This window comes from Rhinatrema bivittatum, chromosome 1 (genome assembly GCF_901001135.1).
Source record: "Rhinatrema bivittatum chromosome 1, aRhiBiv1.1, whole genome shotgun sequence".
Classification (NCBI taxonomy): domain Eukaryota; kingdom Metazoa; phylum Chordata; class Amphibia; order Gymnophiona; family Rhinatrematidae; genus Rhinatrema; species Rhinatrema bivittatum.
Genome location: NC_042615.1, coordinates 346,086,988 through 346,104,231, shown reverse-complemented (window position 1 = coordinate 346,104,231; position 17,244 = coordinate 346,086,988). Strand labels below are relative to the sequence as shown.

The window sequence follows — 17,244 nt, the reverse complement described above, 5'->3', positions numbered from 1 at the left end:
ACTTACACTCAGCCTCATGGTGAGGACTCATGCATGTGGAAAAACAAAATACTCAAACAAAAGGGGAAAAACAAAACATTAGATGAGGAGGGTAGAAAAATAACTCCTGTCTTACCAACCCAAGAGACACCAGGTTTCCAGACATGGTCTGCATTGTTCCAGATACAGTCCTTCAAAAAGGTGAAAGCTCTCTGTTTCCCTTCTGAACACAGGTCTCAATCCAGAGACCCCAGAGGCCTTCCTCCTTAAAAATAAAACCAGGGAACAGCCATGGACATGCTGCTCCTAGAAGGATAACCTTAAGATTCCATATCCTAATGGTGGCAAGGGTTTATATAATCTAAGAGCATTCTGAGACTCTGACTAGTTTTGGTTGACCGTAGCCTTTTCAGATAAGTTTTCATCTATAATTACCCCCTAAAGCAGTTGTGATAAGGAACATCAGCTGATGTCAGGGTTTTCTCTTTTTACTTCTTTAAACTGACTGCCATATTTGTGTTTACGTCAAGGGGCATTTGTTGATTTTAGTTAAATAGAAAAATTTCAAAAAATATTTTGGACTAGAAGAATATTTAAGCTACAGTTTCCTTGCGTTATACTGTTTTGCTTTTCACTTGCACATTTTCACAAAGAGGATGATAGATAAAATTGGGTGGTGAATCAGATATCGAAACACCAGCTAGCTTGCTGACACCTTGTTTTCTCCTAAGGAAGTCACCACAGCATTGTGTCAGTGTCAAGGGGTTATACATACACATATATATTTTGTTGTATATGTCTCTCTTCTCGTATTATAACTTATTTGAAACGGAAGGCATTCCAACTGGCTAGAGAAGGAGAAGATGTAATCGTTTCACAAGGGCTGGCACAAATAAGCAACAGAAAACCAATGGTGGGCAAAATAACAGAAATGCTATTGAAAGTGAGAACACTACAAACTCTTGGAGCCAGTGGGTTACAGGATGGTAAGCAACGTGTTTCAGAAGAGGGAAATCTTGAATTCAATTGATTTCTTTGATGAGGTGACTAGAGTAGTAGATCAGAGGGTGCGGTAAATGTGGCCTACCTAGATTTCAACAAAGTCTTTGATTCTGTTCCACATAGTAAAACCAGTGCACAAATTAACTAGTCTAGGAGATGGGAGACAAAATATAAACTGAGTGAAAAATTAGTTGATCAACAGGTCTCAGAAAATTTTCAACACAGTAAGAAATGCAAGGGAGGATAGATGATATGAAAAGTAACTTTTAAGAACTGGAGCTATGTTCAAACATTTGGCATCTATGCTTTAATCCAAAAAAAAAATGCTAATTCATGCATAAGGGCTGTAGAAATTCAAGGACCATATAACATTTTGGAGAGGAAGAACTGGCTGTCACCGAACAGGAAAGAGAACTGGGGAATCGTCATCTCAGACGAGGTGCACTTCACTTTTTTTTTGCGCCAGCATCGACAGGCTAACATGTTGAGACCCCCATTCGCTCTGCAATGAATCTGTTTGAATTGTGGTTATATAAGCCCTGTTAAATAATAAAAAAAAAAAATACATGTCACAAAATCCTCCCTCTGCCCCGGCTTTGGAGAACTGAGTGGCTGCTGCTGCTGCAGGCCAAGCATCACTCCCCTCCCTCCTCTTTAAGATCTGCCAAGGAACTTGGGAGTCTCAATGTTTCCCCCCACCCTCACCCCTGCTGATCACTGGAGTGAGTGGGGAAGGACGGCGTGGAGATTGCTCCAGTCCCCAAACAGAAGACATCATCAGATGGGGTAGGCAAAGTGAGGAACACTGGGGCTCTGAGCCCCATGCCAGATCTAGGGTGGGACGAGGGAGGTGGGTTGTCATGGGGAAGCCTCCAGCCAGAAGGTAGAGGATGTTGCTGGCTTGCATCATTCACTTAAGTTCACCAAGGAAAGGGGGAGCGTGAGCAACAGGGGTCCCTTTCTTTATATTCAGGGGGAGCTGCTTGGGCCAATAGTAAATTAAGCATCAAAAATATATATTTTTTTTTTTTATTTAGTTGTTTTATATACCGTCATTCCAAAAGATTAATGCATATTTTAATGCTCCTTAGTAAATAGGCCTCTCAGCATTCTAGCATTTGCAGCTCTGGAGTATAAAAAAGCAGAACAACAAATGCCAAAATCGGCACCTGAACTTAGCCTGTTCTCATGCAATGTTTGCATCCACATAGGAAAACATAATACAGTCAGAAAATCAATTGCTGGTCTCCATGCACTCTCCCTCTTGCCTTCACTCCTTAAGATGGGGAGGGATACGCAGGTAAGGAGAAAAGAGCACCCATACCAGTTTAGTTTCCATTAAAAATTGGGGATATTGTGACAAGCAAAACAAAACTACTCTCACCTCCCTGTTAACAACTCTTTGCGCCCTCCTGCAATCTAACAGCTGTTAAAGATGTAATCTCTCTCTTTAGTGCATGGCACTGCAGCGTTTTGTAGCAAATCAGCAAAGCATGGGGAAAGCAATAGATTTGATCTTGATCTCCTGCTGTGCTGTAGAGTAAAACACTCTGGATTCTATGAGGCCGCAGGAACAGGGTTAACACGATTTGAAAGTGATTTATTCTAAGGACAGTATTAATCCCTGACCTTTTTAAATTATCAGCTTTGTTGTAGAGAAAAAGACTATAGCATTTGACAGCCGTGAGCGGTGAGAAATGAGGGGTTACTTTTGACAGAGAATATTTTTTTCCAACTCACCTATATATAAAGAGTTTCAGTGTATGTAAATATATGCTTTACAGAAATCTGAAACTAAGAACATATTTCTTTTAAATTTGCAAGCAGTGGGCTAACTCAGTGGGGCCCTGTGGTCTTTATCTGCCATCATGTTCTATATTTCTATGTAAGTGAAATGCATGGTCGTGCGGGAGACGCGGATTTGATTCTCAAGCCCAGCTTCTGCTCTTTGGGCTAGTAGAGGCTGGGGATGCTGCACAGACAATGTTCACAGTCCCTAAGGAAGAGAAGGCAGTTCCAGCCATACCCTAGTACTCACACTCTATGCAGTGGGAGCTGTAGTCTGTGGCTCCTTACTGAGGACTGTCGCCGACAAGGCTGGGCTAGAGGGGGGAATGTTAAAACCAAATGGAAGGCCAGCCTGTTGGCTCAGTGGCAGTGCCACAAAGTGCCATGCAGAAGGCTATCTAGTTCAATTTTTCCGATCAGGTCTTCTGCACCCCAGGTTGGCTGTCGCTGGGAATGCTGCAAAGGCAGCATTTACTGCCCCTTGTGGGCGAGAGTGGGGGAGAATCATGGTTATTAATAAGGACCACACCCAGTAACTGGATTCAGAGTCCATGATGCAGGGTTTTGGAAGGAGCTCTGGTGCATGGCTCTAGAGCTCAGACCATTGCTACAATGAACAGACTAGGAATAGTGGGAAGGGGTGGGGGGGGGGGGAGGGCCTATTAAACAGGGGACAAATCCCTGGGTATTTGCAAATGATAGCACATGGTGCCTGAATCACAGCACTAGGTCTGACTGAACTGAAAAGGAGAAACTAAGAGACTACAAAATAAATATGGGAGGAAAATCCCAGGGAGTCACAAATAGGGCTCAAGAGCCAGTACACTATACCAGGAACTGTCGCATCCCAGTTAGGTCACAGAACCTGTTCACTACACTCCCTCATAGACTCGCTCCTCCCTCTGACCTCAGCGGCAGTATATATAATTATTTGAAATATTTATGATCTCAGTGCACTTTACTTGTCTAGTTTACTGCAAAAAAAAAAAAAAGAAAAGAAGAAGTTTTCACCTCATTGCCATTTACTCAAGCTCTTAGGAACTCATCCAGGTTCCTTGATTTAATATAATATTTGCTACTCACCATTTCAGCAGGTGTTTTTATATTTAAACAATTTATATTCCGTCTAGGCAGGTAACAATTGAACATACATAATCAGTAAAACACATATTTGATTTAAATGTTGTCAAATTATTTCATTTTCTTAATATCCGGAGTACACTTAACCCGTTCTCAACTGGCTGACTGGCAGGAGAGAATGGTGGTTAATGGAGGCCAATCATCTGGGCTCCTCGGGGCTTGGAACTGGGAATGGTTCTTTACTATATGTTTACTACTGGCATTGCTAAGGGACTCAACATAAAAATATTCTTATTTGCAAATAATATAGGATCTAACACAAAGATACATTGGTAGAAAAACAGAAGAAATTTGGAAAACCTAGAATAGACAAAGATTTGTAAAATGAAATTCAACATAAGAAAGTGAAAAATAATGCATCTGGGACAAAAAAAAATCCATTAGCCAAGTATAGAAGGAGAAGAATTAGAAACTGTTAAACAAGAAAGGGCTCTAGGATGATAATACTTCACACCTTGCTGACAATGGGATTACTGATACTGTCTTTTTCTAGTTCACTTTTTTCTTTCTGATCCATCACAACAGATCAGAAATGTTTCACAATCGTCATGGTAGATACTCCATCACTACTGGTAACCCCTAAGGATCTGCTCTTTCTGCTGCCCTCTTTAACATCTATTTATCCCTGCTCTGCCAGCTCCCTTCCACCCCGGGTATAATCTATCAAATTTATGTAGAAGATATATAGTTTCTTTTTCCACTGAAATCATCTTGGTCGTCTACAGTCGATTTTGCCTCCCTCTGTTTATCCAGTATCAAAACCTATCTGACATATAACAGATTAGAAGTCAATGTAATAAAAACAGATACAATTATCTTAGGCTGGTGTTTAAAGTTTGAAATCCTTAACTGCCACAATTTCTTTAGCAAACCAACACAGATCACTAAGAATGTTTGGAACCTTGGAGTTACAATCGATCCATTACTTACTATGAAGCCTCATATTTCCAACCTGTTCTTCAATTCTCTTTTGCAAAATTGAAGGCACTCCATCATATTAAACCTTTCTTGAACCTATCTGATTTCAGAACTGATTGGATTCCTGATGAACATATTCCACAGGAGTGGAAACCAAATCTGTCTCAGCCAATAGGGCATTTTGAGAATCATAGTTCCCCAGTCTCTTCTGAATTTCAACAAGGTCTTTACCACTAGAGGAATTGGAGGATATGTGTACAGTAGACCCTGACCCCCAATTCAGGGCAAAGACATCCAAGGCTAATTTGCCTTGAATCCCTCTTCTAGAGAAGAATGGTTCCTTTCTATTCAGGAATCACAAAACAGATCTACCATGGGTATGCCCCAATTGTGGAATATCTGGTTTGTTACTCCCCCTGTCCAGGGACCATTCGTGGGACTCTAGGATTCAGTCTGTCTGCCAGGACATTCTCACTGGCCATGTATGTGACTCTGAGAATCATTCCATGAGAAATGTCTCAGTCCCACATCTGGATAGTCTCCTGACACAAGATATATGATCCCATTCCTCCTTGTTTGTTGTATGTAGAACACTGCTATTTGATTCTCCATCTGGACAAGGATAACTTTGCAAACTAACTGATGTCTAAAAGCCTTCAGAGCATGCTGAATTGCCCTTAGCTCTGGAAGTTTATATGATAAAAGATTTTTCTGAACAGACCATGGCCCTGGGTGAAAATGCCCTCTATATGGGCATTCCAGCCCAAGCTGGACATATCCATGGTTAGAACAATTTGGACTAGAAGAATTTGGAATGGTATTCCCCTGGAGGAGACCTCCTTTCTTGTAGAGAAGTCCAAGGGAAGACCTGTTCATCCCTCCTGATCAAAGAAGCTTTCAGTTCCATAGCCATACCCCCAGATTATTCCAAATCTGAGCCTGACTGGTACATTGGAGGTATGGACCTAGACCTGGATCTCACCTGGCTAGCAGACAAGGCCTCAGAAAGGGCAGAACCTGTCTGTTGGGGCTTACACCCCAAAGAACTCCTGCACCTCTGTGAAGCTTCCTCCCCCATGGCTGGAGATTAATAATGGTGCATTGGTAACTAATGGTAATTCCCCATCAGGAACCAGTATTGGGGTCCTTCCACCAGGTGTCAACAAGGATTCCAGCAGGAGCTTGACATTTGTCTGCAGGGACACCAATGCAATCAATGGTGATATACCAATGTTCTGTATTTTACAATCCAGGGCCTCCTGGATCTTCTTATCCAGCTCCTCCTTAACAATTTCCAATGCCAACACAGCTTTGGAGGCAGGAAGAGAGGCTAATTATTTCAGGGGCACCAGAGGTGTATTGGTGGTTGACACATGGACCTTGGAGACTGTAGCGATTCCCACAAATGCATCTCAACCCTGCAGGAATGCTTTGGGAGATTGAAGGCTACCACTAGAATATCCCCACTCCCAGCATGGTGCATCAACAGATACTGATGTCAACGCTTCTTGGCCTTCGCCCAATGCACATCATCAGTGCTCCATGATGCTGGAAGAAGCAGAACCCTTCACTCTCTTCAGGTGGGAGGTCTGCAAAGTCCTGTCTGATGCTTGAGGTGCCTGATGAGGGGAACTGATGCCCTCCTGATGTCAATGCACCTCTTGTAAATTGGTGCAATTCCTGGGTCTCTCGATGTCAATGCCTCTGATGCCAATATTGTCAAGCTAGACTTACTGAACTTGAAGTACTTTTCCATGAGGTTGAGTTGGGAACAATGTCCTCTAGGAATCATAATATTGGAGACAGCATCCCCAGGTGACATGTACAGCCCCCAGGTAAAGGACACATCTATCATGCGGATATGTGATAGGCAAGACTCTTTCACACAGGGGACACTTTCTTTTTCTTCAGACAGATGCTTTTCAGGGAGATTCCATATCTAATTCCCCCCACCCCAACTCTCCATATCCCACCCTCCACCCTGAAAAAAATGAAACACAGGGAATTTTTTATTTTGATGATATATTTGTTATAACATTAATAAATACTAGGAATCCTTGAAGTGGTCACAATAATTTTTTTTTGTTTCCCTCAATAGAGCATTCATTCCTTTTACTATGAAGTTATGAACATGGATAGACATGAGCTGTCCCAAATCTTCCAAGTTGGCTGCTCATTTGTCCATCCACTTCTGCAGCACTGCCTCCTTTTTACTGCAGAATTTACAAAAGAGGATAGCCATTCCTGTGGAAGAGAACCATAGGAACCACTTTTTTTTAAATCTTATTTCAAAGATTGATATGCCACAGCTCTAGGCGAATAACAAAATAATTGCAGGTCAGGTTTAATTAACTGGGCACCGAAAAAATGTCTGCCAGTCCTTTCATCTTCCCCTACCCTCACTTTTTTTCCCTGTTCGTTTTGCTCCACAGTTCACCAATGGGGCCTTCAGAACTGGTCTAGCATGCGTGACTCCCCCCCCCCACCCTGTTGCCTAGCAACAATTCCTTGGCCCAGGCTGGCATCAGCAGCAAGTGCTTTATAATTCTGTTGAATCTTGTTCATTTCACAAGAGTTATCTTGAATCACAGCAAACTACAGACTAGTGTTAAAGCATACCGGTCTTAATATTTTTGTTCGCATGTAAATTCCTCTAAAAATGACAATAAAAACAACATAAAACTGAATTTTGAGGTTGAAACTTAGCCTTTTTTGCTGCATCAGGGTTTCTGTTTCTCATGCACAAACAAGATATTTGTTGATGGGTTGCTAGGTCTCCGTCTGAAATCCTTTCAGCATTCAGGGGTGTTTCTGCTTAAAAACTCCACGGTTACCTTCTGCTTTTGAAGGACAGAAATGTTTTTGCATACCTGGATAATGTATGCCAATGCCCATTAACACACAGAGGGGTAGATTTTATAAAATTGCGCGTGCGCATACTTTTGTTCGCGCGCGCGCGCGCAAGGGGGTGCACATTTGTGCGCCCGGCGCGCGCTGCCTGTTCCCGCCAAGGCCGCTCCGAAATCGGAGCGGCCTCGGAAGGAACTTTCCTTCCGTCTCCCCTCACCTTCCCCTACCTAACCCACCCCCCCCCCCCGGCCCTAACTAACCCCCCCTACCTTTGCTGACGCGCCATCACCCGACACGGGGGCTGGTCCGGAGGCCTCGGCCACGCCCCCGGGCCGGCGCCTCGCCCCCGGACCCGCCCCAAACCGTCCCCTGACCCCAGACCCGCCCCCTCCACGCCCCTTTTACGAAGCCCAGGGACTTATGCGCATCCCGGGGCTGTGCGCGCACCGGCGGCCTATGCAAAATAGGCGCGCCGGCGCGCAAGTGCCCTGCGCGCGAAAATCCGGCCGGATTTACGCGCACAGGGCTTTTAAAATCCGGCCCAGAGAATGTAAATAGTAGATGACAGCAGATACAGACCAAATTGACCAAGCCAATCTACCCAGCCAAGTATGAAAGACTCTGAATATTATGTCCTAGACCAGGGGTTCTCAAGTCCAGTTCTCAAAGACCATAAAATCTAATCAGAGTGAAGCAACCGCCTCATCAACCCGCACTGGGCCAGAGATAGGTGGCAGTTGCAGCTTCAGCCTGCTTGAAGGGGGCAGGCAGAGACAGCCCAAAAGGAAGCAGCAACAGCATTTTTAGAGATGGCATTCGGCTGGAGATGGAGGATAGAGAGTGAAAGGGAGAGTGTTGAGCTATGGAAGAAACAGCGTGGAGAGGGAACAAGCAGGAGGGAGTGGGTGGAGAGAGAAAGGACGAACAGTAGGAACGAGCTGGAGGGAGAGAGGGGTCTGCTATAGTAAGACATAGTATTACAGTATTGCTAGGGAATTTTGCAACAAAAACTAAACTATCATTTTTGAGCAAAGCATTTATTCTATCATTTACATTGTTATTCAAAGACAGTAGTGTTGTTTTAACATATTAAAATATGCAGAACCTTTATTTTTTGATGCAAAATTTGCTTGGGGTCTGTGCAAACATTAATTCTGCAGTATTTATGTACAAACCCTTCCATGCAGAATTTGCATTTATTCCATAATGTGCTGTAGAAAACAGGAGGCAGATGTAATGGCAGCAACTGCCTCCATGGTGAAAGAAGAGATAGCTGTAGTAGCACTGCTGGCCTGCGTTGGCTTGAAGAGAGAAGGCTACAGCCACAGTCCACACGCCAGGATAAAAAAAAAAAAAAAAGGAAGCAGTGGGTGTGGAGCCTGTGTGAAACAGCAAGAGAGTAAGCAAGTGAGCTGGGGGAGAAGAGTGGAAGGAAAGACAGAGATGGAGAAGGGAGAAACAGAGAAAGAAAGAAAGAAAGAAAGAAAGTGCTTAGAGAAGGAGGTCAAACCTGGGGTAGGGCAGAAAGAAGGAGAGAGAAAAAAAGAGAAGGAGAGAGAATGTGCTTGTTGTCTTGGGAAGAGAGAGAATTATTGGGAGGAGGTCAAGCCCAGGAAAAGGGGAAGCAGAGAATGAGCTGGAGGAACTGACCATGGGGCAGGGGGAGGGAGAATTCAAGCCTGGGAGGAGCTCAAGCAAAGGTGGGGAGGGGAGAGGGAGCATGCAATCTCAGAGAGAGAAGCCATGCCTTATGACCAAAAAATAAAAAACTATTAGGGATGTGAATCGTTTTTTGATGATTTAAAACAATCGTCAGATATATTTTAAATCGTCAAAAATCGTTAAGAGTCGCGATACAATAGAAATTCCTCCGATTTATCGTGAAAAATCGTAAATCGGGGGAGGGGGGAGGGCGGGGAAAACCGGCACACCAAAACAACCCTAAAACCCACCCCGACCCTATAAAACAAATCTCTTACCTTCCCCCACCCTCCCGAACCCCCCAAAACTTTTTACGAGTACCTGGTGGTCCAGTGGGGGCGCGGGGACCGATCTCCCGCTCTCGGTCCATCGGCGCCATTTTGGCTGCCATTCAAAATTGGCGCCGATGTCCCGATAAAAACAAAATCCACCCGACCCTTTGAAAATGACCCCTTAGCTTTCCCCCACCCTCCCGATCCCCCCAAAACATTTTAAAATTACCTGGTGGTCTAGTGGTGGTCCCGGGAGTGATCTCCCGTTCTCAGGCCGTCGGCTGCCACTCATAAAGATGGCGCCGATGACCCTTTGCCCTTACCATATGACAGGGTATCCGTGCCATTGGCTGGCCCCTGTCACATGGTAGGAGCACTGGCTGGCCGGCGCCATCTTTAAAGATGGCCACCGGTCCCCAGTCCCCGCACCCCCACTGGACCACCAGGTAATCGTAAAATGTTTTGGGGGGGTTCGGGAGGGTGGGGGAAGGTAAGGGGTTAATTTTAAAGGGTCGGGCCTCACTAAAAAAAAAAATAATGATGTGAATCGGAACCAATTCCGATTCACATCACCCACATCACCCACGATCAGATTTTTTCCCCCCTCTAGCCGAACCCAATCGTTAAGACGATCGGGCACACGATTCACATCTCTAAAAACTATGCATCTTTAAATAATCACTATTTTTTGTCCTGCCTTATAAATTATTACTCAAAGTCAGTGATTATCTTCTGTTATTTGAACAAATGAAATCTCCAGGATTTTAAATTTCTTTGCACAGTGTACCCCAGGAGTAAGATATTTTCATCAATACTGGGAAGATAGCTTGGGCAGCCTGATCACGCCAGTAAAATGCAGGTAAAAGCGATAAACCAAAGTTCTCATCTCCAATCCCTTTCCCTATAATCAGATTCATTGAATTTGTTTTGCACACACTACACATCTTTTACACTGTTTTAAGTTATAGATAATTTTTTTAAAGCACTAAATATATGCACCAAAAGTTTATTAAGGCACATTTCATATATCCTTCCACCCTTGTTTCCCCTAGCCCTCCTCAACCTGATCTGCACTAATCTAACCTCACTCTTTTCTCCCCCACCACCAATTCCACTCTGATTTCAATGCTGTTCAGCACCATGGTCAGCAGCTCCAATGGCAGGGCAGTCACCAAGGGCCTATGGATATCTCAAACTCAAAATCAATAGTGCTTTTCACTTTTTCTTTTTTTTTTTTTTAACATGCATATGAGTTTCCTTACCCGGTTGAAAACAGGCAGCATCATGTACAATTTTTCTTCCTGTTCTTTCTGGGTCATGTGCCGCGGAGGATGGCACAACTCTGTGAAGAGCCGCCGCAGATGCATCAGTCCAAGTGCGTTATCCTGGGGACTACATTCCTCCTGCCGAGGCCGGCCCATAATTCTTTTCACCATATTCATTTTGGCTGCCTTCTTGAAATCAGTCAGTCCTGTTTTCAGAAAGAGAGAAAAAGAAATCAGCAGTTTAAAACATCGTAAAATAAGTACATCTGGCTGTGTATATTTTACTTTGTAAGTCTCAAAGGGAAATATTAAACTTAACTAGTTTCACCTGGTTTAAAACTGTATATCACTGTGAAATGTTTCCCCATTACAAGAATAGTAAAATATATTTGTCATGGACAAAAAAAAAAAATTTGCATGATGAACTAACAGCATTGTGTTTCTTACAAGATGTCCTAAAGATGAAATCATCCCTGGCCTACCATCCGTATCACTTTATTTGCTCCACTGACATGCAGGGAAGGTGAAACTTGTTTTTTCTGGACTTCTTTTATGTAAATGGAATTGTAGCACAGTGTAGTCATTCCTGAAATAACTTTAAAGCATGGACTAATTAAATATAAAATATTAAAGAGGCTCCACTTAAAGACTTAAGAGATGAATCCTTATCGCTTGGATTTTTCTTACTGCTATAAGCTTTTCATTAATTCTCTTCTCCCCCAAGCATAATTTTCTCAGACTTAGGGCCTCATTTCCAATATCGCACGGTATCGCATGCGATACCAAAAAGGGGTGTTACCTTATGCTAATAAGCATGTGTATCGCAAATTGCGATAACAGCTATGCAACACGCTCTTAGCGCAAGTTGCGCTACTAACCCAATTTGGGCTACATTGCCAGTATATATCGCGGTTCACGATGTTGAGAGAGAGAGAGAGAGAGAGAGAGAGAGAGAGAGAGAGAGAGAGAGAGAGACTTGCTATAGTGCCTCTTCCCTAGACAGGTATTTGTATCCCTATGGGAGGCCCACCTAGTAACTCGAGGTGGGGATTAGGTATGAGTGTAGGGGGTTGGGGGCCACTTTCACATTCAACATGAGACGTACGAACAGAACAGTGGTCTCTTGTGAAGATTTGATGGCCTTCGGAGTGAGGAAACTCACTCCAAGATGAGATTTGGGCAATGTTCTCTCCACCTAGCTTGATGGACACTCTACCTGGGCAACAACAAGCTAGGTGGAGAGAACATTGTCTGTATTAAGATCAATGAATAAAAAAATATATCTTCAACTTGTTTATTGATATTTTATTGTTATATTTATACCCAAACTTATTAGCCCAAAAAGCAGGGTAAAATATTTCTAAGCTATGTTTCATAAAAGCAAAAGCCTTTGGTTTCCACCTCTTTGCATGTGAGTGTGTCTGACAGCTGAAAAGGATGCAAGGACCATGGATTAAAGGAGCCATGAAATCCAGCATAAAAATATCACTATCTCCATGGGTTGGTAGCCTTGCACTGTCTTCAAGGGGTCCATTATTGACCTCTCTGGCAATTTAAAGCTAGTCTCGGCACCAAACTCAAACACAGAATCAACACCCACTCGCTATCTTCTACGCAGTCCTAAAACGCTTAGTTCTAAGTTCACTTAGAGAATAGCCACTGCCATTAGCAATGGTTACATGGAATAGACTTAGTTTTTGGGTACTTGCCAGGTTCTTATGGCCTGGATTGGCCACTGTTGGAAACAGGATGCTGGGCTTGATGGACCCTTGGTCTGACCCAGTATGGCATTTTCTTTCTTTCTTTCTTTCTTTCTTATGCCTCTGCTCTCAGAACATGCGACTTCACTGATGCACAGAAGCCACATGTCCAGTCTCACGTCTTACTTTACATATGCTGAATTTTTCACTACACACTACCTATACATTTCTACTGAATTCCAGAACTACTCTTCCTTTACCCCAAACAATGAATAACGCCCTTTGTCAACATCAAGGGACAAGTGGACTTGGAACATTGGAAATATTCTGTATGAGTTCTATTTTTAGATATGCTAGTTTTTTATTTATGCAATTTCAAACAAATTAAACATCAAGAATATCTTGATTTAAAGAAATGAAGTATGTTTTACAAAATAATTATCATTGAACACTGATAAGAACATAAGAAATTATCACACTGGGTCAGACTGAGGGTCCATCAAGACCAGCATCCTGTTTCCAAAAGTGGCCAATCCAGGTTACAATCATCTGGAAACTACCCAAATAGTAAAAAAGATCCTATGCTACCAATACCAGTAATAGCAGTGGCTATTCCCTAACGGTCCGATTTTAAATATCCCAAACGTGTAAAAAACAGAGGTTACGCGCGCGGCCGGGCCTTGCGTGCACAGCGCGCATTTTAAAAGGGGCCTGGCCGCGCACATAACCCACTGTTACACGCACAAGAGCCGTGCATCGGCAAAGAGGCGGTCCGGGAGGCGGGGCGGGGCTGCCATTTGCCGCTGTGCCGGCGCACACAACCTGCTACTGCTCCTTTGGAGGAGCAAAAGGTAAATTTAAAAACTTGGGGGTACCTAGGATTGGGATAAGAGGTGGGGAAGAGAGGGGAAGGGGAAGGGAGGTTAGGGTAGGGAAGTCCCCTCCCAGTCTGCTCCTTAATTATGAGCAGACTAGGAGGGAACTGGGGGAGTCCCGATCTAGTCACCGCATGAATTAGCTAATTTCTAACACACACACCCCCCCTTGTGCGCGCTGCCCCAGATTTTATAACATGTGCACACGTTATAAAATCGCAAGTCAATGTGTATGCGCTGGGTAGCGCGAGCACATGGACTTGCACGCATATTTTTTCAAAATCTGCACCTTAGGCAACTTGACTGATAGCAGTTTATGGACTTCTCCTTCAGGAACTTATCCAAACCTTCCTTAAACCCAGCTACACTAACTGCCCTAACCACATCCTCTGACAATGAATTCCAGAGTTTAATTGTGCATTGAGTGAAAAAGAAATTTCTCCAATTTGTTTTAAATGTGCTATTTGCTAGCTTCATGGAATGCCCTCTAGTCCTTCTATTATCTGAAAGAGTAAATAACCGATTCACATTCACCCATTCTAGACCTCTCATGATTTTATAGACTTCTATCATATCCCCCCTCAGCCGTCTCTTCTCCAACTTGATGCTCTTGCCCTAAGATCTTTAGCCTTTCCTCCTAGGAGAGCAGTTCCATCCCCTTTATCATTTTAGTCTCCCTTCTCTGCATCTTCTCTAGTACAACTATATCTTTTTGGAGATGCAGTGACCAGAACTGCACACAGTACTCTGGGTGTGGTCTCAACATGGAGCAATATAGAGACATTATGACATTCTCCATTTTATTCACCATTCCCTTCTGAATAATTCCTAACATTCTGTTTGCTTTTTCAAATGCTGCAATACACTGACCCAACGATTTCAATGTATTATCCACTATGACGCCTAGAGCTTTTTCCTGGGTGGCAAATCTTAATATAAAACCTAACATCATGGAACTAAAACATGGTTTATTTTTCCCTATATGCATCACCTTGCATTTTTTTACATTAAATTTCATCTGCCATTTGGAAGCCCAATTTTCCAGTCTCGCAAGGACCTGTTGCAATTTATCACAATCCACATGTGATTTAATTACTCTGAATAATTTTGTGTCCCTTTCCAGATCATTTTTAAATATATTAAAAAGCGGTCCAAGTACAGATCCCTGAGGCACTCCACTGTTTACCCTTTTCCACTGAGAAAACTGACCATTTAATCCTACTCTCTGTTTCCTGACTTTTAACCAGTTTGTAATCCACGAAAGGACATCACCTCCTATCCCATGGCATCTAGTTTTCTTAGAAGCCTCTCATCTGGGACTTTGTCAAATGCCTTCTAAGAATGCAAATACATAACATCTTTTGGTTCACCTTTATCCACATATTTATTCACCCCCTTCAAAAAAAAAATGAAGCAGATTTGTGAGGTAAGACGTCCCTTGGATAAATTCATGCTGGCTGTATAAGGGCCTACCAAAAATAAATGAGAGTGGGAACATTTACATGCATATATACATTCACTCCCCCATCCTCAGGAACACTCCTTTCCTGCAGGCACACAGAATGCCATTTTGCCCACATACACTGCAACTCACATGAGCTATGCAGAGAATTGCTGTTTTTGCATCCCATAAGAAAATCATTTTCATTGTGTTTTGTCTATAAAGTTATAAAGGCGCTATTTTTGATGTACACTCAAAGGAAACAAAGTCAGTCATTAAATATCCCAAAAAGGCAGGGCAAATGACTGAACCCCACACACAGTAAATTATATATATAAACAATGAAAAGAAATGAGCGGTGAGTAGTTCAGTCTATTAGAGGAAGGAGCCAACAATAGGAACACCCAAAAGTAATAGGAAAAAAAACCCCCTGATACTTAAACACAGCTCAGATGAGAATTGTCATATTCTGGCCTGACTCACAAGCCATCTGCCCAATCCATAAAAATAATGGCTCCTGCAAATTATTAACCATACCTTATGAAGATTCTACATGCCCCACTCACTCTCAACTTACTCAAGGCAAAATAATAGCTGCAAGGGTTCATCAAAAAGAAATTTACATTGACATGGACAGCGGGTAAACACTTCTGAAGGGTAGGCTGCATGAACAGACTGTGAGGACAGACAGACAGACAGACAATCTCTTTTTTCTAATGTACAAGTAGAAGAGTAATTTTTACAACGCATACAGACTTCACTGCTTGTAACCTTGGACAAGTCATTTCACCATTCACTGCTTCAGGTACAAATTTTCAGCCCGATTTTCAAAAGGATTTCACAGTTAAAACTGGGTTTCACACATGCAAATGCACTTTTGAAAATTGGTTTAATATATGCCATTGAATTGTCAATAGGATTTACCCACATTTAGTGCACTTAACACAGCTTAGTAAATGGCTTTTGAGAGTTGCTACAATAGCATGTTACATTTATAGGCGCAACTGCTTTGAAAATTCACCTGTTAAGATTGTGAGCCCTTTAGGAACAGGGAAATACTCGAGCACTGAAATGTAATCTGCTTTGAAGTGGCTGAAAGGCGGAATATAAATCAAATGAAATGAATTAATAAAATAAATAAAATTTCCAAAGCTAACTTGAAAGTGTAAGTTTGTTTTGAAAATCCTTGGGTAACTGGCCAAGCACGTGTGCATGTTTTCTCAGGTAAAGCCACGCGTCCTCTTCACAGGACATAACCTACACGTATTCGTTCATGCACATTATTTTTTAAACCAAAAACCATTCTGACACATTACCCTCCCCCCCTCCAAACGCCTCTGAGCAGTACACATGAAAGCAGATTATGCACATACCTTTCTATACATTGAACCTGGGTCGACTTCAGAATGGGTTTATGCGCATCAATAGCTTCTAAAATTACCCCCATGGTGTTCTGTGACTTTTTGGATGTATGCTGCGTTTATGTAATTTTATGCTATATTTGACCTACGCTGCTTTGGTTTGGATACGCAACCTAAAATAAGCAGCTTATACGTTCAAATAAATGAAATGAAACTAACAGCCAGCAGATTTCAAACAAACTGGAGAAACTTGTTTCATCAAGCTGTGGAATCTGTTGTCACTGGATATATTGAGGGCATCTAGCATAGCGGGCTTTAAAGGGACAGTTCTAGAAGTAAAGTCAGAGACAAGTCGCTGGGCTCGATGGACACTTGGTCTGAGCAAGAATGGCACTTTTCATGTTCCTCCAAGAAAATTATATTTCCATCAGAGTACATACGACAAGTAGATATCTGCAGAGTGGTCCCATGCAAGGCAGACAGGACAGAGACATTTGAGGAAGATCAAAGGATCCAACCGTACCAAGAACCACAGTATAATTCTCTCTTTAATTTAGATGTGGCGCAGTACAATGCAATTTCCTGAAAACTATCCACCCAGTGTAACTGTCCAATTCCACCCTCACAAGAGCAGCTTTAATGTACCATGGCACACAGCAAGTGCTAGAGGCTCCCACTCTCAAATAAAGAGCTGCTACCATTTTCTCTCTGTACAATCGCTTTTCTCTGAAAGGCAGGGGATCAGGTCATTTTTTTCATAAATGTTTCCCAAATTGAAGCCCAAGTACTTGAAAAGTCAAGCTTATACCAATTCGTTTCTGCCAAATAGGTACATACCATCCGAAGTAGCAAACACCTAGGACCACGAAAAGGCAGCTAACCAAGCTACAAAATCCCTGCCTCGAGATAAAAAGAACGGTCAGGCCTCTTCATATGTTATGTCTTATCTACA

General features: G+C 42.7%; 1 protein-coding gene across 1 annotated transcript in view; it reads right to left on the bottom strand.

Annotated features, from left to right (window-relative positions):
* WDFY3 (WD repeat and FYVE domain containing 3) overlaps positions 1 to 17,244 on the bottom strand; it is a 616,621-nt gene that overhangs the window by 452,124 nt on the left and 147,253 nt on the right. Inside the window, 1 exon segment of the mRNA XM_029599364.1 lies at positions 10,913 to 11,121. Within this exon segment, the coding sequence (XP_029455224.1) occupies positions 10,913 to 11,092 (180 nt within the window). The 5' untranslated portion in view covers positions 11,093 to 11,121.